Source organism: Podarcis liolepis, assembly GCF_965112155.1.
Source record: "Podarcis liolepis genome assembly, chromosome: 2".
Classification (NCBI taxonomy): Eukaryota; Metazoa; Chordata; class Lepidosauria; order Squamata; family Lacertidae; genus Podarcis; species Podarcis liolepis.
The window spans coordinates 42,942,731-42,966,817 of NC_139555.1; the positions used below are offsets into that span (position 1 = coordinate 42,942,731).

General features: G+C 50.0%; 2 protein-coding genes across 3 annotated transcripts in view; one reads left to right on the forward strand and one right to left on the reverse strand.

Annotated features, from left to right (window-relative positions):
• The first annotated feature begins 1,200 nt into the window (after nucleotides 1–1,200).
• NDUFB7 (NADH:ubiquinone oxidoreductase subunit B7) lies at nucleotides 1,201–5,516 on the forward strand. The gene is made up of 3 exons (XM_083489550.1): nucleotides 1,201–1,390; nucleotides 4,533–4,701; nucleotides 5,318–5,516. The coding sequence occupies exons 1-3, from the start codon at nucleotides 1,276–1,278 to the stop codon at nucleotides 5,421–5,423; spliced, it is 390 nt and encodes a 129-aa protein (XP_083345676.1). The 5' UTR covers nucleotides 1,201–1,275; the 3' UTR covers nucleotides 5,424–5,516.
• Nucleotides 5,517–7,315: 1,799 nt separating this feature from the next.
• Nucleotides 7,316–24,087, reverse strand: part of TECR (trans-2,3-enoyl-CoA reductase) — a 37,272-nt gene continuing 20,500 nt past the window's right edge. For both annotated transcript variants that reach the window (XM_083489555.1, XM_083489554.1), the window contains 11 exons: nucleotides 15,697–15,748; nucleotides 15,065–15,109; nucleotides 14,513–14,616; nucleotides 14,303–14,418; nucleotides 13,544–13,649; nucleotides 13,199–13,271; nucleotides 12,746–12,789; nucleotides 11,546–11,603; nucleotides 9,895–9,983; nucleotides 9,419–9,464; nucleotides 7,316–8,954 (listed from right to left, as the gene is read on the reverse strand). In XM_083489555.1, the coding sequence (XP_083345681.1) occupies nucleotides 8,827–8,954; nucleotides 9,419–9,464; nucleotides 9,895–9,983; nucleotides 11,546–11,603; nucleotides 12,746–12,789; nucleotides 13,199–13,271; nucleotides 13,544–13,649; nucleotides 14,303–14,418; nucleotides 14,513–14,616; nucleotides 15,065–15,109; nucleotides 15,697–15,748 (861 nt within the window). In that variant the 3' untranslated portion in view covers nucleotides 7,316–8,826. The remainder of the gene's footprint in view (nucleotides 8,955–9,418; nucleotides 9,465–9,894; nucleotides 9,984–11,545; nucleotides 11,604–12,745; nucleotides 12,790–13,198; nucleotides 13,272–13,543; nucleotides 13,650–14,302; nucleotides 14,419–14,512; nucleotides 14,617–15,064; nucleotides 15,110–15,696; nucleotides 15,749–24,087) is intronic.

The window sequence follows — 24,087 nt, forward strand, 5'->3', positions numbered from 1 at the left end:
TTTAAAAATGCAGCCAGCCTGCACACATTGCATCAGTATGCAATGGTGTGATTGACCTGCTGGGAGGAGGTCTGCCCCCCCCCCATTAAAAGTAAAATGACTTTTGCTGCAAACTGAGAGGCACAGGGGATTCCCCCCCTTCAAATCCAAACTGGATTCCAACCTCACCTCTGCCCTACAATGTTAACATTGGACCACATTGCAGAGCTGCTATATGCTACTGTACTCTTATCTGCAAAATCCTTCAAACTGCATTGGGAATATAACAGTGAACTACACTTCCAGGATTGTTTACTACTTTCCCAGCCCTACTGCAGTGTGAGGACAAAAGTAATGGATGGCATTGCTGAGGTGTTTGCTGTGTTGCACTGAGTTAATTATAATACATGTTAAAATGACTACAGTTCCAAAACTACTTTTTAAAATCTAAGGTGTTAAGTTCCACATTTTGCAGCACAATATACTCCCAGCTGAAAATGTTAAAAGCAGAGGCATGCGTTTTGGCTACTCTTCCCACTGTAATGGCTGTAGAGCTAGAAAAAAATTAGACATGTATATATAAGTCTCCAGTTTTTTTTTATTTGGGATCGCCATTTTACACGGGGGAGGGGCATACTATGTCTGCCACAAAGATTAAAAAAGAAAAAAACTCAGCACCACATGCCTTGAAATTCTAGCTTCAGCCCAATTCCCAATCTACAGTAGAAGTGTAACCACTGGACTCCATTATACGGTTGTTGCAAACTAGACTTTCGCATAACCCTCAGTTTGCAATAGTCACTTGGGAGGTTCCTATCTCCAAGCCACAGCTTGCAATTGCTGCAATATGGCGGTATTGTGCGGCGTTTTCTGCATTGGGATTTGCAATAGCGAGGCGGATGTTGGAAAACCATTTTTTAAAAAAGTTCCACACGCTAGCAAGAAATAAGTTTAGAAGAGAAATAAAACCGCCCTCTTTGGTGGTACATCATTCATTCACTGGACAGCATGCTGGTGTCCAGCAACAGCCACGTTTTAAAAGTGTGGTTTTTCTCCATTTATTTTTCAGGTCAGCTGCCCAGGAATATTTTAAAATGGCGCCTCACGCAGAACCAGGAAATGGCATCATCAGAGACGATGCTTCTCTCTAACCGTTTCGTAGCTCTGCGACAGCGGCATGCATTTGTTACCGGAAGCCTTTTTTTAAAGGGGGTTTACTTCCGCTTCCGGAATGGTGGAAAGGCGGGGCGGGAAATAGCGAGAGCAACCTCAGGAGGCGGGTTGGAGGCGGCCAAGATGGGGGCTCATCTGGCTCGGCGGTATTTATGGGACGCGGAGGTGGAGCCGGACCCGGTCAAGATGCCCACCTTCGACCCCCACTTCGGCTTCCCCGAGGAGCGCAAAGAACGCGGTGAGCCGAGCTGAGCTGAGCGGGGAGGGAGGGAAGGAGACGGGGAAGGCGAAGGTCACCCAGCGCTTGGCTCCGCCTCTTCCCGGAGCCTTCGCCTGGCGCAGCCCTCAAGCCCAGCCTGGCCCCCCAGGCAGGCCTCGCCACCGCACTGCGAGGTAGGTTCTCTCTCCCGGGGTGGGTGCGGGTGCGAGGGCCGGCCCAGGAGCCAAGGGGAGGCGACCCCCTCGGGCGGCAGAAGATCCGGAGTGACGCTGGACACAGACACCCTTTCCCGAGCTGGGCTCTCTCTGCTTATCTGCCAGCATCGCCGGAGAGCCACGTTTGAGGCAGTGTTATTTAAGGACAGCTGTTTGTCGCGTTGCCATGGTTTAAATCAGGCATAGGCAAACTCCGGCCCTCCAGATGTTTGGGACTACAATTCCCGTCATCCCTGGCCACTGGTCCTGTTAGCTAGGGATGGTGGGAATTGTAGTCGCAAACATCTGGAGGGCCGGAGTTTGCCTATGCCTGGTTTAAATCCTTCCTTTTCTCACTCTTGCATGAGAACACTTTCACAGAGACATCCATTACAGGGCATTATGTAAAAATGCTTTGGGTTGAAAGGTGTTGCACAACTGTAAAATATAGTAATAATCCAGAGGTGGCTGTGAAGCTCGCCGGATGATCCCGGGCTAGTGCCTACCTCCAGGGTGGTTGCGAGGATGAAAATGAAGGGGGCATGTTTGCCTCCTGGAATAAAAAATAAAAAAGCTTTGCTTAGTGCTTTGCTTACGAAATTGCTTAGATCTGTTCTGACTTAGGATGCTATAGTTGATAGCAGGCCCGGTGGGTATAACTTTGGCCCCTGCTTGTTCAGTGTTAATGGATACTTTTCATTTTGTACAGCCTCCTGAGGATGTGGACGTGAGAAATGTGAGAGGTACCACGTGTGTGCTAGATCCGATACCCTTCTGGGCCGCTTTGCTGGGATAGGACTGTTCATTCCTGGAGGGGTGAACTCAGAAGTTGGTGTTGGGGGACCTCAGTTCCACGCATTAGCTGCAGGCCTGTGGTGCCCCTTGGGTTCTGTTCTGTCTCCCATGCTATTTAACAATTATATGAAACTGCTGGGAGAGTTTGTCTATAGAGCAGGGGTGTCAAACTCAAATTCATCGGGGGGCCACATCAGCAGTTTGGTCACCCTCCAAGGGCCGGTTGTATCTGTAGGACTTTATCAAAGTTATTTTTCCTTAGGCACTGGTGTGTGTTGTCTTGAACCTATACACTATTTAATATACCTATTCCAGTACGATTTTAAATAAGAATAGAAGAAGAAATAATAATGATTTTTTAAAAAGATGACGAGATGGGCTTCCAGGCAGACTGGAGCTCCAACGGGGAGGAGACAGGAGCCTGTCCCAACAGAGCAGAGCAGAAGCAAATCTTGCCTCCCCCCGCCCTGCCGCCGCACTCAGGAGTCGGAGGATACGGAGCTGCAGTTTGGACAGCAGCAGTTTCTTCCTTGCAAGGGAGCCCCAGCGGCACTGCGGGCGCGGGTGGCCAGGATGTCCTGCTGGGGCCCCGAGCTGCTGCAGTTGCTCCTGGGGAGGGGGCTATCCACCAAGTCCTCCGGCCCGGAGAAAGCCGATGTGTTGGCGTGGGGAGGGGGGCGGTGTTTCGTAGCCAGGCTCCCGCAGCCAAGTTGCTGGCAGGCTCCCACTTTGCTCCAGCCGCCCAGATGCTGGCGCGGTCCTCTTCGGGGTGGGAGGCGCCCCTGCTTTGCGGTGTGGCACACCGCCCGCCCGCCCGGCTCCCTCCACCCCACTCTGCGCAGCTGAACCGGCAGCAGCTTCGCCTCTCCCAGCCCAGCCAGGGCGCGCCGCCTGCGGCAAGACCTGCGCCGGGTCCCCACTCTCCACTTGCCTCCGCGTTCCCTTCCCTGCCTGCCAGCCCCGCCCACCAGGGCGACCCCAGCCAGCCCCGCCGCCCGCGCCCCCGGCCATCTCCTCGCCAGCTGCAGCGCCGCAGTGGCCTCTTCTTGCGGCCCGAGCGAGCGGCGTCCCAAGCGTGGCTCTCGCTCCCTGCCCTCGCTGCCAGCCTCCGCAGCTCCCTCAGGCTCCAAAAGTTGCCACGCACGCGACCCGCCCCCTCGAGCAGCCGCGCCTGGGAGGCTCCGAGGGGTGGAGGCAGCCGGCTCCGAGCTCGGCTTCGCAGGACCGCCTCCTCCGCAGCGAGCCCCGGACTGCACCGAGCGAGCAGAAAGCCTCTTTGCCCGGCCCGCGAGGCAGGCGAAAGTTGAGGGACCAGCCGGTAGGCAGGGCCGACGGGGTGCGTCGATTGGAGCCCTGTCTGCAAGCAGGCAGGGAAGGCTTCCTCGCCCTTGATGCCACGGGCCACATGACGAGGTCTGGCGGGCCGGATTCGGCCCGCGGGCCTTGTGTTTGACACCCATGCTATAGAGTTTCGGGGTTTGGTGTCTGCAGCATGCTGATGACACTCAGCTCTATTTCTCCTTTTCAGCTAAATCCAGGGAAGCTTCTTTGGTTCAAAACCATCATCTGTCATTAGTAATGGATTGGATGAAAGTGAACAAATTGAAAGTTAATCCCAACAAGGCAGAGGTGCTCGTGGTCGGTTAGAAGGCAGACCAGGCAATAGGGATTCAGCCTTTGTTGGATGTGGTAACACTTCTGAAGTCACAGCTTTGCAATTTGGACTTCGCCTGGGCTCAGCCCCGAGCACAGATGTTCAGGTTTCTGCAGTGGCCAGAGTGCATTCGTACAGTTAGAGCTAGTGTGCGATCTGCGCCTGGTCCTTGAGATGTCTGATTTGAGGGTGACTGTGTTGTCTCTACAGAAAGGTCATGCATTTGTTTAAAATATGCTTAAATAAGATTTAAGGCACAGCTCTAAGTGCAGGGCAGGAACTCTGAATTCTTTCACTGGTATTGACTAGCTAGGATTACTGTGAGGATGTAGCACTTGGATTTATACTGGAATGGTCTATCAACTTTAATAGCTAATCTAATTTGCAGATCAGGTTTCCAAAGGCCATAAGCCACTACAGAGGTTTCAAACGAGTTGATGACAGTTGATCAGGTTGACCCTGCCTGGATCCTGACCTCACTTTTGTTCATTTTATCCCCTTCCATTTTCCCATGCAGTGATGATAGCAACAGAGCAGCAGATGAATGAAGCTCAGCTTCCTCTTGACATGCGAGACTATTGTGCACACTACTTCCTTAAGTGGGCGAAGTGCAAACGTGACAAATTTCCAAATATCTTTGCGTGCAAACACGAGCGTCATGACTGGGATTACTGTGAGCACCTGGAGTAAGTCAGAGCTATGCCTCCCTTCCTGTAAATCAGCCTTCCAAGTTAGCTTGTTGCTAACACTCCTGTATCACTTTTTCTCTGTCCACCATAAGAATTTAGCAAGACTAACAGGTAGCATATGGGCAGGGGAAGTTATTGTGTCACAACCCCTTCAGTGGTGTGGGTAAGGTGAACTCTTATATACCGATCTGTTAACTATTCTTCCTTAATGCTGAGTGAGCTTTGATTTGGCTTTTTGAGTTCCTTCACTCAAAGCATCTCACCAGTCTTTATACAAGTCTTTCCAGGTTCAAGAGACTTCTAAACTGGCAAATATTTTTGACAGTATTCTCTCCTGATAGGAAAGCTAAATAGAATGTAGGGTATCTCACTGATCCCATATCAGCAGATGACAACTTGGGGAAAGGTGCATTAGGTAGATATCCATATACATGCTACAGATGTCTCTGCAGAATAGAAGAATGTTCAAGTGGGGAGGGAGAAAACTTTTATGAGGGATTCAAGCCAGCTAGTATCTTTTGGCCTGGAAACCACAGAATGCGAGGGTGGGTTGGGGGGGGGGAAGAAGTATCGGTTGCTCTGACCTGACCTGCACTTGTGTGCTTTCCTGTAGCTATGTCATGCGCATGAAAGAATTTGAACGGGAGAGGCGCTTGCTGGCTCGGAAGAAGCGCATTGAACAAAAGGCAAAAGCGGCGGCGGCAGCATCAGCATCCTAGCTGGCTTTGGTGTGCCTCCTGGCTCCTTCAACAAGAGGATTGCAGAATCCACTAGGTCTGTTATGTTGAAAACAATAAAGACATTATCCTGTGGTTCTGTCTAAAACAATCACTGTGCGGTTCCTGAGATGAAATGGATTGCAGTTGAACATTTAGAGCTAATGAAGACTTCTTAGCCTTCAAGAAGCCTCTCTTATATAAAAAATCCCCACCCCTGCCCCTCAAGTCTCTTCTGTAGTTGGTATTTTAAAGGAAGGGGTGGTAATGTCCCTTTTGTGGGTTGCTGGAAGTATTAACTAGTATTGTATTAAAGCGCAGAGAGACAGACAAAGACAAAATACCAACCATTACGTGTTTTAGCTGCCAGTCTTGACTGTGCAGACAGCCGTTTTCACTTCTCACTCTTTTCCTGAATGCAGTTGTGGGGGGTAGGTCTCCACTGCATAAACTTTGTTTATTTTTGCCTAGTAATGACGACAACTTCTTTTAGGTGTCTTGTTCTACATACAGTCATAAAGAGCTACTGCTCCTCCAGTGTGACAGGAGGTGGGCAGGGATCAAAGGGAGCCAGTATCTGTGGGGCAGGGTGTGAATTTACCTACACCTGGGAGGAGCTGGTAGGTCCCAGGCCAACCTAGAGAAGTCAGACTTTGTGGCACCGATACTGTATCAAACTTTCCCCAGCCAGCTGCTGCACTCCAAATGTTTTGAACTACAACTATCCCCAGCCATTTGCCATGCTGTCTGCTGGGAGTTGAAGTCCAGGGCAACTGGAAGTCACCAAGTTACGGTTCAGGCTATAATGGATTCTGGTTGAAATGTGGATAGAGTTTCCTCTGGCTCAGCTGAAGTGCAGGTGGGAAATCTGTAATCCTCCAAATGTTGCCAGACTCCAGTAATTCCTACCTGTTGTCCAGCAAACTTCTGTAGGACCACAGGCATCTTATAACTGTAGCTTACGACCCTCACCCTAGCTGGGGAAATGAGAAAGATGACTGCCCCAAAAGCCACACTTCCAATGCCACCTGCTTAGTGCAGGAATCTATAGCAGGAAGCATTTGCCCTCTGGTATTTTAGGGTAGATTTAGCAAACAGAATTGTGAACAAGTTCTCAACTTTTTTGTTGTTGCTGCTGAAACAACACTTCGGGAGTTCTAAATTGTAATCAGCTTTCAAAATACAACTCTTTTCCAAGTAGCTCAGAATTTAAAGAGTACAAACTTGTTTCTCTCATAAAATCCTGTTTCTAGTGTCCTTGTGTCACTAGACAAAATGCACTTTGCTCTAATTTGAGAAAATACTTGCATATTTTCACCTTAACCTCAAATAGTGTTTAATGTTTAGTAAAGTAATACTAAATCAAAATATATACTGTTTGTGTGTGGCCTGAGAAACCTTTTTTTAAAAAAAGGATTAGATATGTTCATGGAAGATCCAGGAACACTGGTTGGCCACAGTTGCTGAAACGGTACCTGTTAACAGATGCTAGAGGCAAGAAAGCAGGGATGTTCCATATGCTTGTGAGCTTCCAAAATCACATTGCTAATTTTTTTTCCTGACTCGGCAAGCCAACTGTGACTATTTAACTACTAAATGTGATGCCCAAGTGGTGAATACACTTTCTAGAAATTCCATTGGTTAATTTATAATTCCAACCCTTTGACCTATATTGAATTTTAGCAAGCTGTAGGAGTGCAGTTGCCATTTCAAGGTTAGCTTCTGATTTTAAACAACTTGTCTCCTTTGGTGGCAGGATAATCCAATATGATTTGAAGCTCTGTTCTTCCTTTTTGCTAGGCTTGCCTTGCACACAACCCTCCAGCGGGTGACGCAAGGTTCCATTCCTTCTGTGTTTAATTCCATGGCACCCTACAAAGAAAAACCTACTACAGTCCATTGGATGGATTAGTTTTATTTCTGTAAATCGAAGAAGGAAGATAGTTCCATATGAAACAGACCATAACAAGTCAGTGGCTCATTTTAACAGCTGCCATGGAGCCTAGCAGGTTTCCAGTATGTCACTGCTCACATGCAGCATAAACTAAGACTATTGCAAACTTTCAACCTGATCCTAGGCATGTTTATTTGGAAGTAAGTTCCACTGAGTTGAATGGGGCTCGCTTCCAAATAAGCGTACGTAGAATTGCAACCTTAGTGACATTAAGACTAACCAGGAAAGGAGAAGTAAATTCCTCTCAGGGAAGCTGTCAAAATTTCTGTAATGTTGAATTTCCCCCAAAGTAAAATTAAAAGCCTTTCCTTCCTTCTTTAGGGACTACAAATAGCTACAAGCTATTGAAGTATTCCCCCTCCCCAAATAACTTCAGTGCAGCTGTTTTCCCTTGCAGAAGGTTCCAAAAGCAGCTCTGATACCACTTACACAAACAGGAGTGGGCCTAAAGTCCAGGAAAAAATTGTAGCATGACTGAGAACAAAATATATAGCAGCCTTGTTTTTCATACCCTCATTTCAAGGCTCTGCCAGCTGTTCAAGATGAAACCTACCATCCTAAACAGTTCATGCTTAGCATATTGGGTCAGGAAGGAGGTGCTGGCTTGCACTGTAGATGGTACTAAAGTGCTACAGCTGCTCCCCAGTCACACCTGATCTGTCCCCTTTGCTTCATAGCAGCAGTTTCTGCAAACACTTCCCCATAGCACCTTGCTACCTGCCCTGTGTGTCTAGAATTAACATCCTCTGCATTGGAAGAGAAGAACACAATTTGGCTGCTCAGAGCATACTTATCAGCCTCCAGGAACTGGCATTTATTTTTTGACCAAGAGCCTGGAGATGAAGACAGCCTCGCCTGTATCGGTCTCATGCCCTTCAGAAAGGTACTACTAGCTTTTAGAATGGGGAAGCATCCCAGAAAGAGCACAGAAGATTTATGCTATGCCAGTATTTGGCACTTGAGGGCTCACTTAGTCAAGGAGAATGCACAAAGCTGAGCTAGGAGACTTAACTCCTAAATTGTATTGATGAACCATAGAGCTGAGGAGACCTCTCCTAAAGTACTATGTGGAGCAAAAAGTATTCAGTTTAGGCCAGGCTCCAGCTGCCTAGATTTAGCTTTCGGCACCTGCTCCTGCAGACTTAGGGCTCAGTCACTGCTTCGTTCTCTTTAAAATTGGATCGTTCCCTTCGCTGTAGCTTTTGACTTAATGGGCGCTTGGTAGGGAAGGCTGCTCCCAGCCTCAGAAAGGCTTTGGAATGGGATATGGTCAAAGATTCTGTAGGGAGGGACAGTAACTTACAAAAGGAAGGAAATCCCTACAGCTTCCCTCAGATTACAGTGTAGACAGCAAGAGAAAATCTCATTTTAGACTCCAATAACACTCGCTCACAAGGTAAAAAACAAAAACAGAACTATCGGCCCAGACAAAAGAAGGCAGAGGCTTCCAGCTCAAAGCAGGAAAGGGACAATGGGGGAACGCAGTGGTGGGTAATCCCGGAACTCCTTTAGGTAACTTCGGTGTTTCCCCTTTGCCCAGATGGTCATTTGGATGAATCCAACCAAGGAAAACAGAGCCACTATTGACAAGGGAAGAGAGAGTTGCATGTCATTAGGCATCTACACAGATCTCTATAATTTCCATGCCCCAAACGCCTGTAAACACACATTGGCATAAGTAACTACTCAAGCTGATGGGAAATTACAGGCAACAAACATGCCCCATGGGTACGTTCAAGCTGGACTTTCAAGCCACTCTACAACAATCTAGGATTTTTGAGACAGCAAGACCTGTCTTGGACTACATTATCTAGAACAGTTATGGGACCATGCAGGCCTGCAACATCTGGAGGGTCAGAGCATGCATCATCCAAGACTGCTGGGGCTGATGGGAGTCCAAAAACATTTCCACATCCCTGACCAAGAACTGGAGGGAGGCTTGCAGGCAACCAACCAACCAACCCTGATTCATAACCCTACTGTTATCCCCTGCAAACCATTATTTAAGACCTGACGTCTTTGTTCAGAGCAGACTAGGACTTACCTGGAAGGCACTGAGTCATAATGGCAAAGCCAATCCAGGATCCCACCTGGAAGAGAAGAACACCAGCTCAGGATTGTGGCACGCAAGGTGGGTAAGACCCTTCAGCGCAACTGACCCTTCACAACAACCTAAATTAAAAAACAACAACCCAGTAGCCTTTTGGCTTGGGGGGGCACAGTGACTGGGCCCACAATAAACAAATTTTGTGTTGAGTTCCCCCACCTTTCCCCCCAGAAAAAAAGCAATGGTATAGAATGTTAATCAGCCAAAGGCCTGGATGAAGAATGTTTCTGCCTGGTGCCTAAAGGTGCATAATGAAGGCACTAGCCAAACCTCACTGGGGAGAGCATTCCACAAATGGGGAGACACTTCAGAAAAGGCCCATACATGTGAAAACATGTTCAGAACAAGACACATGAGGCACCTTCCAGATTCAAGACGCTCTAATCTGCTGTGGAGTTCTATCCTGTTCTCACCTCGTAGGTGTAATTAGGGCAGGAGACAAGCAAGAAAAGCCATGTGAAGGGGTTCTTGGTAGGAAATGGGATCTTCCTGGCTTTAGAACCTAGGGGGAGAATTAAGAGTTTGATTCATTTCATAAAGACGGCAATATACACATACACCCTTTTAAATGGTACTATTTTCTGTACTTAAAGGCACTTTGTCTCTAGTATAGCAGGGAGCTTTTTGGTGGAACCAACTTGCACAGCAAGAACATCATTCTGCCTCCTTCTCACAGTTTTTCTCCAAGAAAAACTGCCACCGCCGCCACCATCCTCAGCTCCATCCTAGCTTGAGGCATCTGCAGACACCACTGCATGGGGTCCTGCTTATCCAACTATGCATTTCACCAGGCAGAGAGTTGAGCCAGGGACACCAAGCTACTACAACTCAATTGAGAGCTGCTTTGGCACAGCCCGCCTATGGCAAGCGGCATGTAAATAAACTTCATTTGGCACCTCTCTCAGACATTATGTTCTGTCTGAAGCCCACAGAATAAGCTTACAAAAATACAGTCACTAACAAGATCTGTCAAGGTGTTTCTGGTCTAAGATCTTCTGCAGCAAAACCCCAGTTGGACTATGTGTATATGTGTGTATGCCTAGACACACAGAATCCAGAATGCCAAAAAGTATTGATGCTACATAAAGACATATGTGGCCTCCACAACCCCAGCAAAAGTGAGAGAGCACGTGTGCAGGTGTATGCATGCATGCATGAGATTGAAAGGAGGAAGAGAGGAGAGTACAGTGGTACTTTGGGTTACAAACACTTTGGGTTACAGACTCCGCTAACACAGAAGTAGTACCTCGGGTTAAGAACTTTACCTCAGGATGAGAACAGAAATCACGTGCTGGCGGCAGCAGGAGGCCCCATTAGCTAAAGTGGTACCTCAGGTTAAGAACGGTTTCAGGTTACGAACGGACCTCTAGAACGAATTAAGTTCTTAACCAGAGGTACCACTGTACTTTAATAAAAGGCACAGAAGCAAGGTTCTAACCAACATAACTCCTTGTTCCTCTTGGTTGTTCCTCATAGGAACATAAGGAAAGCCCTGCGGGATCAAGTCAGTGGCCTATCTAGTCCAGCATCCTGTTCCTACAGGGTTCATAGCCGCCAATAACCTTATCCTGCATGAATTTGTCTAATCCTCTTCTAAGGGCATCTAAGTCAGCAGCCACCACTGCCTCTTAAGGGAGCCAATTCCATAGCTTATGCACTGTGCAAAGTAGTATTTTCTTTCGTCTCTCTTCCACCCGTATCTGCATCTATCCTAACCTCTTTAACTCAATGTCCTTCTGCTTTCCTGCTCAACTCTTTTTCTCAAAGGTTATTCGAAACACAGCGTAGTCTCTGCAAAACCCACCAATGTTGGACAAATGAATCATGCACATTTACACAGGCCCTAAGTTCGCTGTTCATAGTGTTTTCAGGACTGTTCAAATCTCAGCAATACTTTCCCTTTGTTGAAGAGCAATTGCACAGGGTTTCACCAGATCTGGGCTGCCAGTACCTTATGGTACGTGTCCCTTCAGCCAAACAGCCTTAAGACAGACCCATAGTAGGTCCTTGCCATGCACCTATACTAGCTAGGGAGGCACTCCAAAAGGCTCCCCCTGTACTCACCAGCAGGGCGCAGGTTCCGTAGAGCAATATGAATTGAGAAGTTTCCCAGCTGGCAGAACTACAAGAGGAAACAGTCAGTTTCAACATAGGCATGTGAAGAGACCAAGCACTGACCTCTCACAGGTCCCTGCCCCCCCCATCACAAGTGACATTTCTGCCTGTGAGGACACATTTTTGCAAAAATCTTAGGAATCGGCTTGAAGGGATCCTGCTCCCTCAGTGCAGGATATCCTCTTCCTCCATAAACGCACAGCCACTTTTTTTTTGTACCACTGTTTCATATTTTCCAGAGCTGAGCCCTAGAAATGTGCACCAGTAAGCAAGTGCTCAAATCAAGGAAGTCGGGATTAAGATGCACAACCCCCTAGACCCATTTCCTACTGCAGCCTCTGCTAGCCTGATGCCTTCCAGGAGTTTTGGTCTACACCTCCCATCAGCCCCAGGGATGTAGTTCAAAACAACTGGAGGGCACCAAGTTGGCAAAGGCTGTCCTACTGTAACTAAGTCAAAGCATGGGCAACTGAAGTCACTCTTCCCCATTTATCCTGGCACCATTTCCATTCCCTTCCTCTTTTTGTTCCCCCTCGTGGATATTTTTAGATTGTAAGCCCCATTGGGGAAGCAACCTGCCCTCTCATTCTCTGGCAAGTGCCGTGTGAGCAGACGGTGTTAACATCAACAACCAGAAGGTGGCAGCTTGGTTTTAAACACAATAGCACCCATAGGAAAATGAGGAACTAGTCTTTATCTTCATCAGCCCAGGCACTAGTTATCAAGACCTCATTTTTTCCAGTCACCACTGGCAATCTTAGTCCTCACCCATACAGCAGAGTTCTGACCTAGTTACTGATCCAATCTCACCCCACTCCCCTCAAAGCTCTTTTTACCCCCATGACTCCACAGTGCAACACCAGCTTTCTGTTACGTGGGGGGAATCATTTCAGTTCATGAAAAATCCAGCACTTATTCAGCACTGAAAATCCCCACTCTGCATAGGGCCTGGTCTCACAACGTAAACGGCTGTGTTTCTGTAGAAATTATCTCCTCTACTTTACACGTTTGCCTCTGCGTGACTGAGCTTTCACCCCAAGTTCACCTCTAGCCTCATGCCCCATGGCTCCTGCCCCATTTTCTAACACATACATATTTATCTACTTCAATTCCACATGGGGCTATTACACTCCATCCTTAAGTTCTTACCAGAAAAATGATAAGTGCCAGTTTCACTTGTTCATGTCCATATGCTGAAGGGATGACAAAACAGAAAATGTTAGGGCAGAGAGTGTGACTGGCTCAAGGTCATCTGGTGAATTTAACAGCTGAGGGGGGAATCTGAACCTCGACTACCCCAGTCTTTTTGCATTTCCTGGACACAAGAGTCACATACAGTCATGATCATACACCTATTAATATGTCAAGTTGGCCAATTAGCACCTAACTGAGTCTGCAGGACATTATCTCCCATGCCAAGAGCTGACAGTGAGTTGTGTGAACACAGCCTGAGACTTCCTCCCAGACATTCTCCTGCTAAATTACAAGGCAAGAAAGATAAACCCCATTAATATCCATCTGCTTTAAAAACCATTAGGGATCCTTGTCCAGCACTAACCACCAAAATCTCCTCCCCAGCTTCCTTTTCGTTTTTTGGCTCACCTGGTGGAGTATACAACGGGTGATTGATGTAGTATGCCATCCAGGCAGCAAAACCCCAATAGTAAGTACAGTTCTGGAGAGAAAGAAACAAACACATTAAGAAACAGTTATCCAGTGAAGTTGTAGCAAAATGGAGATGTGCTGAATATGCCAACTTCACAGCCTGGGAAAGGCTCAAGCAGAGGAGGAAGCCAGACCCCGCCCTCTCATTCCTAGGAAAATGCCTAATACCGTTTACTTCTTGAAAACCACAGTAAGGAATTCTGAGGGTTGCCCTCCACAGCTGTCTTATTGCTTGCCCCTTCCTGATCCTCCTCCTTTAGCCTCATTCCCAGCACCACTCACCTTAAAGATGTTACGTAAGGGCATTGTCCCATGGGAGAACCTATGGACAAAGAGGGTCTCCAAGAGGCGCTTGACGTAGTGGAAAGAGTGGCAGATGCAGGCCAGGCTGGAAAGGAGAAACAGAGCAGGCAGAATAAGAGGCTACTGTAGCAGTGAACTCTAGTAGAGAAATGCAAAAGACCCTTCTGCCCCATTTCAAGAGCAAGACCAGTGAACACAGTTATAACCAGTTCTCTGAAGTCCTCCTGCAATTCTGCTTTGAGCTTCCACATTCTGGGCTTCCTTGATCAGAAGGATTACTTGGAGACCTTTGTGGAAGTCTTCCTTAAATTTGCTGCAGCAAATGGTTTAAACTAGCAAAGTTGGGTCAACTGACCTAAAAAAAATTGAACTAAAATCCTGCCAGAAGAACCAATACTTAAGGAAGCTATGGAACACTGTAATATCCCATCTACACCCAACAGCCACAGATAATCCTTTTATTTCCTGCCAGCTCAAACCCTGTTTCCAGAAATGCTGACAATAGTGCAGGGAATCTAGGACAGATTTTAAGGATTAAGAGTTCCTTTGTGTATCCTGTTCTTGAGACAGGGTGAGAGGGAGGCGGGTGGGGGGGGGGAGGGATGGGACACATATTCTACTCATTGACCTGGTGTGGGCTCAGATCACAGCAAAACTAGTGCGTAGTATTCCAATACAAGCTAAACACACAGAAAAATGGCCTGTAGGTACTTTGTACCTTGGCCTGTAGGTACTTACTGTACAACAGAATACTTGCTGGAGGTGAAGTCATACTTATGGCCGTAGATGAAGGGCACCCGGAAATAGAAGAGCAAGTAAATGAGCAGGGGCCCAGCATACTCCGTGAGGAAGACCTAAAATGAAGAAGGCAGGATGAGGGAAGGGGAGAAAAACCAAGGGCATGGGAAGGCCGTGTGGTTGTTGTGGGGAAGGAAGAGGTGCACTTACGGTCACCCAGCTGATTTGTGCTCCCAGGTCTCGAAAATACAGCGTTGCTGTGGTGCCCACCGGCAAGTTCTGAAGGATGTCTTCATCCTTTAGGGACTTCCCCTCTGAAAGAAAGGAGGAATCACAATACAGCTGCCATGGACACCTTGGCTGGGATACCAAACTGAAGTGGCTACTTCATTGGTCACACGTCTGAGAAGCTCTGGCTGCCTAATATTCAGAGAGGGGAAGCCATGACCAAGGAGGGGCAGCGAGGCTCCAAGGGAGATGATGGATGCTTTAATTATGTCCTCACCAAACCCATGAATCTGGATGTCCAAGAAATGACAGCTTCTTGCAGAATTATATAGCCTTTCATGTATGCCCCTCATAAGAATTCCCAAGGCCAGAAATTCCTGTGTCTGTTGCATCCTCTGGTCAAAGACTCGGTAACTCTTATCAGTATAGTCTACCAGCCCCACTTCCTTCCCCCATAACTTCCTAGCTAAGACAATCTGCCTGCAAAATTGAGGCATGAAAAATATCAGAAGACTTTGTAATATACCAACTTACTGGGATCCAGTCGCAGAGACTGCCGAGCTGGATACCACTGAGGATCTGCAAAGAGAAAAAGGGGAAAGAAAGCTGCACATTGCTTCATCTGGCTCAGCGCTGTGTATGTACACTGACTGGCCCTGCCTTCTCAGGGTTTCAGAAAGGAGACTTATTCCTGACTGGAGAAAGTTCCTCCATTTTCCGCAGCAGGTAAAATAGTCTATTTTTTACTGCTACTTTGTTGTATTTTGTATGCTGCTGTTGCTTAGCTGCCTTACAGCACCATCGGAAATACAACAAATCAAGAAACAAGCCAACATGGGTAAAAGCAAAGAGCTTCCTTTCTCCAAAGTCCACAGAGATAAAAATGGAAGTTCAGAATCAGAACCTCCAGAAGTTGTTTTCAATTACAGGGAAAACGCATGACAATAGAAGTTTTGGGGATATATTATTAAAATGGCATGACGAGGGTGTCAGGAGGCAAGCTTTACTCATGAAGCAAGCAGCTCAGCACTTTCAACGCTCCCTCCCTCCAAGGGCCAGTCCTACTGCAGGAGTGAGGAAACGACAAGGGGCAAAACCAATAAAAGGTCTGCTTTGATATGTGTGTTCAGGCAGGAGTCACAGAAGGATACATGCGCCATACATACGGGACTTAGTGAAGAGGTTCTTTATCTCTATTACGGTGGCATTGGGCTCAACCTGAAAAGAAAGCAGAGGAAGGAAATCAGGGAACCAGAGCACAACATCGTATATGATTAAAGAGTGAATAAAGCCCATCTATCTAAGCACCTTCTACCCAGGGAACAAGGCCAGGAGAATACAGCCTCAGGCAGAGCAGTCCTATACTTGCATCTTAAGTGGGTGGAACAGCTTATGTTTTACATGCTTGAGGAAACTGGTTTGATTCCAGGGTACAACCTCACCAGTGTTAGACAGATGGAAAAGGGATAGAAAAGCTAGGAGCCATGTGGCTCCTGGGTCCTGAGTTGTGGATGCCAAAAATATGTCTAGTCGCCAGGAGGGGTGTGTCAGCAACACTTTTAAGTTATTATTTTGATAAGCATGAACTACTACGCAATTCACATAAGTGACATATTGTTAATATCACATTTTTAACAGAAATGTAAATACATGTTTAATTTGCTGTTTTCAATAAAAATATTGGTACCAAACCTCCGTTTTCAAAACACACTACGCTTTATTGTTAAACTCCTTAACATATTGCCTATCCTTAACATATACTTCAAGGCTTCAAAGCACGTACATTTCAGTAATCCTCGAGTGTCAACCAGGCATGAAAAATTACACCCAGACTTTTTGAGGTGTTTGCACCCTGGCAATTTTGAACCCTGAACCTCACACTAGGAAAGAGAGAAGCTTTCCACCCAGGGACACCTGAGTCAATCAAGAGAAGTGTTGCATGCAGCACCAGACCCTTAATTCAAAAAACTGTTTCAACAGAATCTCAGTCCCTCACTTCACAGAAGCGGCAACAGCAGCAACCTGGTCATTATACAGCCATTTCTGGCCATAAAAGACTAGGTCTGCATTCTCTTTGCCAGCAAATCTGCTTTCCCACATGATATATCTAGCCACTGGAAGCCTTACATCACCTTGACAATGGAAGTAAAAGTGAGCTGTCTCTGTCCTACATCTGTGCACACGTGTGTACGCGCACACACACACACTTCGCTTCCAGCAATGGAGATGTTGCAGGAAGAAGCCATTGGACTGTCCCTCAGACAGCTGATGTGTGAGCTTGAGAGCACCCAACTCAGCTTTCAAATTAAAGCAAGAGAAATGTATGAGGATTCCAGAGCAGTTGCCAAGCATGGATCAGCACCTCCAGAAGCTTCAAAAAGCAACACAACCTGGGAAGCGACGCTCAGGTCTTGGGTTACGTCTAAGTAAGCAGCATGAGCTGGGACTCAGACAGTCTGAACTCTCTTTGTAGCAGGTTGTTCTCAGTGCTGGCTGTCACTTCTTAGGGAGCCGCCTCCTCTTGCTTTTGCCCCAACAATATTAATTATCTACGGAGACTTGTAAGGTGGTCTGCCACTTGCCTTGTGAAGAAGGTCCACAGAGAGGAGAGCAGAGCAGTAGAAGATAGCACTGTAACAGAAGTGGCCACAGAGACAGACATAGGAGGGGCCTCCCCAATCGGCAGACTAAGCCAATCCTGTCTAATAAAATGTATACAGAGTGTACGTGTTTCTCTCTTTGTGTTGTCACTTGTTTTGCACAGAGGATAAGCCTTTTCCAGCCACTTTCAGGCCCCCTTTTCTTTTCTTTTTTTCTTTTTAAAATAATTTTTATTAACCGACCAATCAAATCAAATCAAATCACATCACATAAATTCCGAATTACAAAGCCGAATTTTAAATTTTTGTTGGGGTGACCCATATTTCAAGTTCCGAAGGGGGATTCCGATCATCTTCTTGCTGCTGCGTTAATATCCACAAATCTGTCCAAATAATGTTCATAATTCTATCCAGTCTTATCTTGCTGTTTCCACATCTCATCTTGTTCGTATATGTCAGGGCTGCCGCCCAGTCCCAGCTCACATAGGACCAAGTCAGCCAGCGTTCAGTTTCAAAGAGTCTTTATTGGATTACAGGTTCCATTTCCAAACTGCAACGTGCAGCCCTACTTCTTCTAGGTCAGAACGACGAAGACCCGTCTGAGTCTCCACCTCTAGCGCACCAGCTTAATACCCTAGCCTTGCTCCACCTCCTGCGCCTTTCCTTCCGTCTCTGGGTCCTTCTGCCCCCCTGGGTCTCTCCTTTCCTACTCTCTTCTGACGCGGACCCCCCTGACCCTTCCGCCTCCTTGCGGCGGGCTTTGGGACTCGGTTCACTCTCTGGGCTGCTGGCTGCGCCAGCTTCCGTTACATTTGAACTTGGCGCGCGCGCCCAACTCTCCACTTTCCTCTTGATCGTTTCCTCGCTCCCCGAGGTGGGCGTGACTACTCCTGACTCATGCCCTCCCTCCTTCTGAAAGTCTCCAGAGCCCGATATCTGGTCCCCTTTCTCCCCGCTGCTCCCGGCTGGGAACGTGGGTCCCGATCTCCAACTGCTGCTTTCTGATCCCTCTCTGGACCCTTCTTCCTGGGGTGTCCCCCTGCTCTCCCCCCTTGCTCTGGCTGCTGGCGCTCCCTTCTGGGAATCCTCGGACTCGCTAGACAGGCTCGGTGATCTCGGGTCGTCATCCCCACTCATCCTTCCTTCGTATTCCTCCCCCTCGCTCTCTGTCTCCTCCCTTCTCTGCGTCTCTGCTCCTGAACCCCTGACATCCATCCCCCCCTCGAAGCCCCCCCTTCCCCCCTCCCCGCTTTCAAGGGTGGTTGGTGGGTGCTCCGTCATCACGGGAGTGAATGTCGGATACAGTTCGCTCCCCGTTGCTGGCCGCCAACTGAAGACCTCCGAGTCTTCCTCCCCGCGTTCGTCAACAGTGGTCTCCTCCGCCTCCATCTCGGTGCCGCCGTGCTCGAAACCAAGGTCCTCCCCGCAAACGTCCATGTCCGTCTCTGCGTCTGTCGCTGGACCTGGTGTCTCCTGCCACTTCCGGCGCCACTGCTCCTCTGGCCGATCGTCCCACCAATACGAGTTGTCGGACGCCGAACCCTCCGGTGACCCCTCTGGGGAACGTGTGCGCGGTGCGGGTTCCCCTTCCGAGTCGAAGCCATGGAACGTGCTGGAGGAAAGCGTGGGCGTGAACAACCAGTCGTCGAAGAAGCCCGCTGGCATAGGTCTGTGTGGGAAAAGGGCATGAAACTCATCCTTGAGCAGGGGTTCCTCCAAGGCGTAGTCCGGCACCCAGCTATTAGTACTGGCCCGGGTGCCCTCCCTTGCTAGTAGATATTCTACTCCGTCTTCCCCCCATCTGGAGTCCAAAATCTCCGTGACTTCGTTGATGGGGTCCTGCTGTGGCAATCTTCCCACCTCCGTCCGCTCTGGAGACTGACTCGGTGCCGTTCCTGGTTCCTGGAACCTGTGCGGTGCCCTGTAGGGAGTGAGCACCGACCTGTGGAACACCGGATGCATCCTGGAACCCTCTGGTAGCACCAGCCGGAAAGCCACCGGGTTGATCTGCGCTTCGACTCGGTATGGACCGAGTTGCTTGTGCCCTAGCTTCCTCTTGGCTAACGATCGGGTCGGCACCGCGTGGGCTGCCAACCAGACCCAGTCTCCCACTCGGATCTCCTCGCCAACTCGCCTGTGCTTGTCAGCTTGGACCTTGTATGCGTGCTTCGCCAGCTCCAGCTGCCGTCTGAGTTGATCGTGGACCTCTTGCAACTCAGATGCGAAAGCGTCCGCCGTCTGTGGTTCCCCTTCCCCCACTCTGTCCAGTCCCGGGAAGGTTCTGGGATTCCTCCCATTGTTGGCGAAGAACGGCGTCACCCCTGTGGATACGTGTTTCGTGTTGTTGTAGGCGAATTCGGCGAGCGGCAGGTAATCCACCCACGTCGCCGGCTGTTGATTGGCATAGCATCTCAGGTACTGCTGCATGATGGCATTGACCCTCTCCGCTTGCCCGTTGGTCTGCGGGTGCCTTGCCGATGTCAGGTTGATCTTGACGTTCAGGAAGCCCATCAGCTTTTGCCAGAAATTCGAGATGAACTGGCGTCCGCGGTCGGACAGTATAGACCGTGGCAGCCCGTGCACTTTGAACACGTGATCTATGAACAATTTGGCTGTTTGTTCTGCCGTGGCCACCTTCGCACACGGTATGAAATGTGCCATCTTGGTGAACAAGTCCACCACCACTAGTACAGCTGTCTTGCCTCTCGAGCTGGGTAGATCCGTGACAAAGTCCAGGGCCACCCTCTCCCATGGTTCAAACGGCGTTTGCAGCGGTTCCAGCAGTCCCGCCGGTGGTTTGTGCACCGCCTTGGCCCTCTGGCAGGTGTCGCACCTCGCGACGTAGTCCGCGACTTCCCCCCTCAGTCTGGGCCACCAAAAGTCTCTTGCGACCAATTCCACCGTTTTTTCTGTGCCAAAGTGCCCGGCCGTGGGTGCGTCGTGCAGCTGCTGCAGTACCCGGGCGCGAAGTTCGTCTCCCGGCACGTAGACGGCCCCTTTACGTAAGAGCAAGCCGTCTCGTATCTGGAACTCGTCGCCCTTCGCCGTGCCCTTGTGCACCTCTGCCATCTTCGCCTGCGCGAATGAGTCGTCCGTCAACGCCCTTCGCACCGCATCCAGGTCTACTGTGGCTGAAGCGCACGCCCACGCTGTTGGCGCGAAGATGTGCATGGCCGCCGCTGGCGTCGCCTCTTCGAGGTACTGCGGTTTTCGGGACAGGGCATCCGCCATGATGATGGTGTCGCCCGGGACGTACTCAATTCGGAAATTGAAGTCAGCAAAGAACTCCGCCCAACGGATCTGCCTCTGGTTCAGGAACCGAGCCGTGCGCCAGTGCTCCAGATTCTTGTGGTCCGTGCAGACCTGCACCGTGTGCTTGGCGCCGATCAGGAAGTGCCTCCACGCCTTGAAAGCTGCATGAATGGCAAGCAGCTCCCTATCCCAGATGGTGTAGTTCTGCTCCGACTTGCTGAGCTTTCTGGAGTAGAACGCCCCCGGCCTCCAGACCCCCTGCGGGTCCTTCTGCAGCAGTACCGCTCCCACTGCTCTATCGGACGCGTCTGTCTCCACCCTCAGCGGTCTGCTGGGGTCGATATGCAGCAGTTGCTCTTCCGACGCGAAGAGACGCTTGAGTGTCTGAAAGGACCGCTCCGCCTGCTCCGTCCAGATGAATTTCTTTTTCTTGGAGCTTAGCGTGTCCGTAATAGCTGCCGTCTGCATCGCGAACCCCTTGATGAACTTGCGATAGAAATTGGCAAATCCGACAAACCTCTGGACCTCTTTCCGGTTGCGCGGGCTCTTCCAATCCAACACCGCACGAACCTTGGCGCTGTCCATGGCTAGCCCCTTGTCCGACAGCTTGTAACCCAAGAAATCCACCTCCGTCGTGTCGAACTGGCACTTCTCCAGTTTGGCGTACAGTCTATGCTGCTGCAGCCTCTTCAGCACCTCCCGAACGTCCTGGTCGTGTGCTTGCTGCGAGTCAGAGAATATCAGGATGTCATCCAGAAAGCAGACGTAACTTCTTGTAGAGGAGTCCCGCCGACACGTGATGCATAAAAGCTTGAAAAACGTGGGAGCCATTTTGCAATCCAAAAGGCATAACTCTATATTCGTAGGTGCCCAGAGGCGTGAACATGGCTGTCTTCCACTCATCGCCCTCCCTCATACGGATGAGATTGTACGCTCCTCGCAGGTCCAACTTGGTGAACACGCGTCCCTTGCGCACCGTCGCCAGCAGGTCGTCAATCCTGGGCATAGGGAAATCGGAGGGCTTGGTCATTCTGTTTAAGAGGCGGTAATCCACGACCAATCTTTTTTGGGGCGTGTCCTTTTTCTTCACGAAGAAAACAGGACTGCCCCCTACTGCGCTGGACTCCCGGATGAAACCGCGCTGCAAATTGTGATCGATGAACTGTTTGAGTTCCTGTAGTTCGTCCTCAGACATGGAATATAGCTTCCCCTTCGGCAGCGTCGCCCCTGGCAGGAGGTCAATCTTGCAGTCATATTGCCTGTGCGGTGGTAGCTTGTCTGCCTCTTTCTCGCAGAAGACCTCCAGAAAGTCCGCGTATTTGTGGGGAACTGCTTGCAACGTTCCCAACTGCAGTTGTGAGTCCTCCTCCTCCCCCTCCTGCCTGGGCAGGATGCAGTGTTCTGCGCAGTAAGAGGAGCCGAAGATCAGCTGTCTCTGGTACCAAGCCAGCGTTGGACTGTGCCTGTCCAGCCAACTCATGCCCAACACAATGGGCGTGTCCGACAGTCGGGTGACATTAAAACTGATGACTTCCCTGTGGTTACCAAGTTGCATCACCATTGGTGGCGTCTGCTTCACCACCTGCCCCCCTAGCAACTCTCTGCCATCCACTGTGACGACTTGCAGGGGCAGAGTGGCAGGCAGCAGCTTTATAGCGTGCTGCTCCACAAAATCCTGTGCTATAAAGTCTGCGTTGCTTCCAGAATCCACAGAAAGCGGCACTTCGATGGTGACTCCATTGGGTAGCTGGAGAGACGCTGTGAGTTGCACTACTGGTTTGGGTGGGAGGGGGTCCGTGGGTTGCAATATCGCTGGGGACTGCTTCACTGATGCGTCTGGCTGGGCCCCAGTGCCTCTGTCTCCAGCCAGACATCGTCGTTTCCCTGCTGGGCTTCGCTGCATTGTGTGGCCACTTTCACCGTTGCGGAGGCTGCAGTGTGCTTGGAGCTCCTCTGGGGACACTCTTTCGCCAAGTGTTGAGGGCTCTCGCATATGTAACACTTCCTGGTCCCTCTAGGAGGTTTAGTCTTGACTGCTGTCGGTGCAGAGGCTCTGCTAGCTGACTGAGCCCTGGCGCCTCCCACTTCCATAGGTTCCACTCCCCCTCCTGGCGGAGGTGTGGATTGCGCACGCGCTGCTTCCCTTGGAACGAAAGAGAAACTTCTCGCTGCTTCGCGCCCTCCACGTCCTTCATCTCTGCACCATGGACGTTCTTCCAGCCTCACCCCCACAGTCAGCGCCCTTTGGACCACCTCCTGCGTGCTTCGGGGCCTCTCCCCCCTCGCAATTTCATCCTTCACAGCAGAGCTGAGACCCTCCCAGAACAGGTCCCTGACTGGGGGCGAGTCCCGGTCCCATTCCAATGCACTGACCAGCGCAAAAAAGCGGGCGTGGTACTGTCGGACGCTCGCCCTCCCTTGTTTCAGTCCATGAATCTCCCGTCGGGCAAGATCCACATCAATGGTAGACAAAAAACATGCATCCATCGCTTTGATAAAGGCATCTGCACTCTGAAGCGCCGGATCTTTATCCCTCCACAAATTGTGCAGCCACGCCTTCGCATCCCCATGCAAATGGGACAGTATAAACCCCACTTTCTCTTGCTCATCTCTAAAGTCTTTTGCCAGCAGTTGCAGTGCGCACATCACATCTGCTCGAAAGTTGGGGTACTGTTGTAAATTCCCATCGAAGTGAGCCACCAGCCCTCCTGCTCTCCGTGCCAACCCAACCCCCTCCGGTCTGGGTCCTGGCTGCCCATGCTTAACCCATGCTTCAAACCTGGCGTGGAGATCTCGGTAGGCGGCTGCCACATCCTCCTCCCTTTTCTTGGATGCCAGTACCTCCGCATTCAATTGGGTAACTGCCTGTTGCAGCGCTGAAACTTTCTCTGCTTCCGTCATCTTTGCCAACCGTCGTGAGCTTGCTCCCACACACCGATCCCCTCCTCCACCTGCTTCTGTCTCCGCTGCGAGGTATCAGGTGTCAGAAGCTTGTGAGACGGGTCTTACTGTCAGGGCTGCCGCCCAGTCCCAGCTCACATAGGACCAAGTCAGCCAGCGTTCAGTTTCAAAGAGTCTTTATTGGATTACAGGTTCCATTTCCAAACTGCAACGTGCAGCCCTACTTCTTCTAGGTCAGAACGACGAAGACCCGTCTGAGTCTCCGCCTCTAGCGCACCAGCTTAATACCCTAGCCTTGCTCCACCTCCTGCGCCTTTCCTTCCGTCTCTGGGTCCTTCTGCCCCCCTGGGTCTCTCCTTTCCTACTCTCTTCTGACGCGGACCCCCCTGACCCTTCCGCCTCCTTGCGGCGGGCTTTGGGACTCGGTTCACTCTCTGGGCTGCTGGCTGCGCCAGCTTCCGTTACATTTGAACTTGGCGCGCGCGCCCAACTCTCCACTTTCCTCTTGATCGTTTCCTCGCTCCCCGAGGTGGGCGTGACTACTCCTGACTCATGCCCTCCCTCCTTCTGAAAGTCTCCAGAGCCCGATATCTGGTCCCCTTTCTCCCCGCTGCTCCCGGCTGGGAACGTGGGTCCCGATCTCCAACTGCTGCTTTCTGATCCCTCTCTGGACCCTTCTTCCTGGGGTGTCCCCCTGCTCTCCCCCCTTGCTCTGGCTGCTGGCGCTCCCTTCTGGGAATCCTCGGACTCGCTAGACAGGCTCGGTGATCTCGGGTCGTCATCCCCACTCATCCTTCCTTCGTA

Bases quoted from the DNA above. Each gene is read 5' to 3' on its own strand.
- NDUFB7 (XM_083489550.1), top strand. From the start codon at position 1,276: ATGGGGGCTCATCTGGCTCGGCGGTATTTATGGGACGCGGAGGTGGAG. The intron at 1,391-4,532 runs GTGAGCCGAGCT...TTTCCCATGCAG, and splicing joins CGAGGAGCGCAAAGAACGCG to TGATGATAGCAACAGAGCAG. The intron at 4,702-5,317 runs GTAAGTCAGAGC...GCTTTCCTGTAG, and splicing joins GATTACTGTGAGCACCTGGA to CTATGTCATGCGCATGAAAG.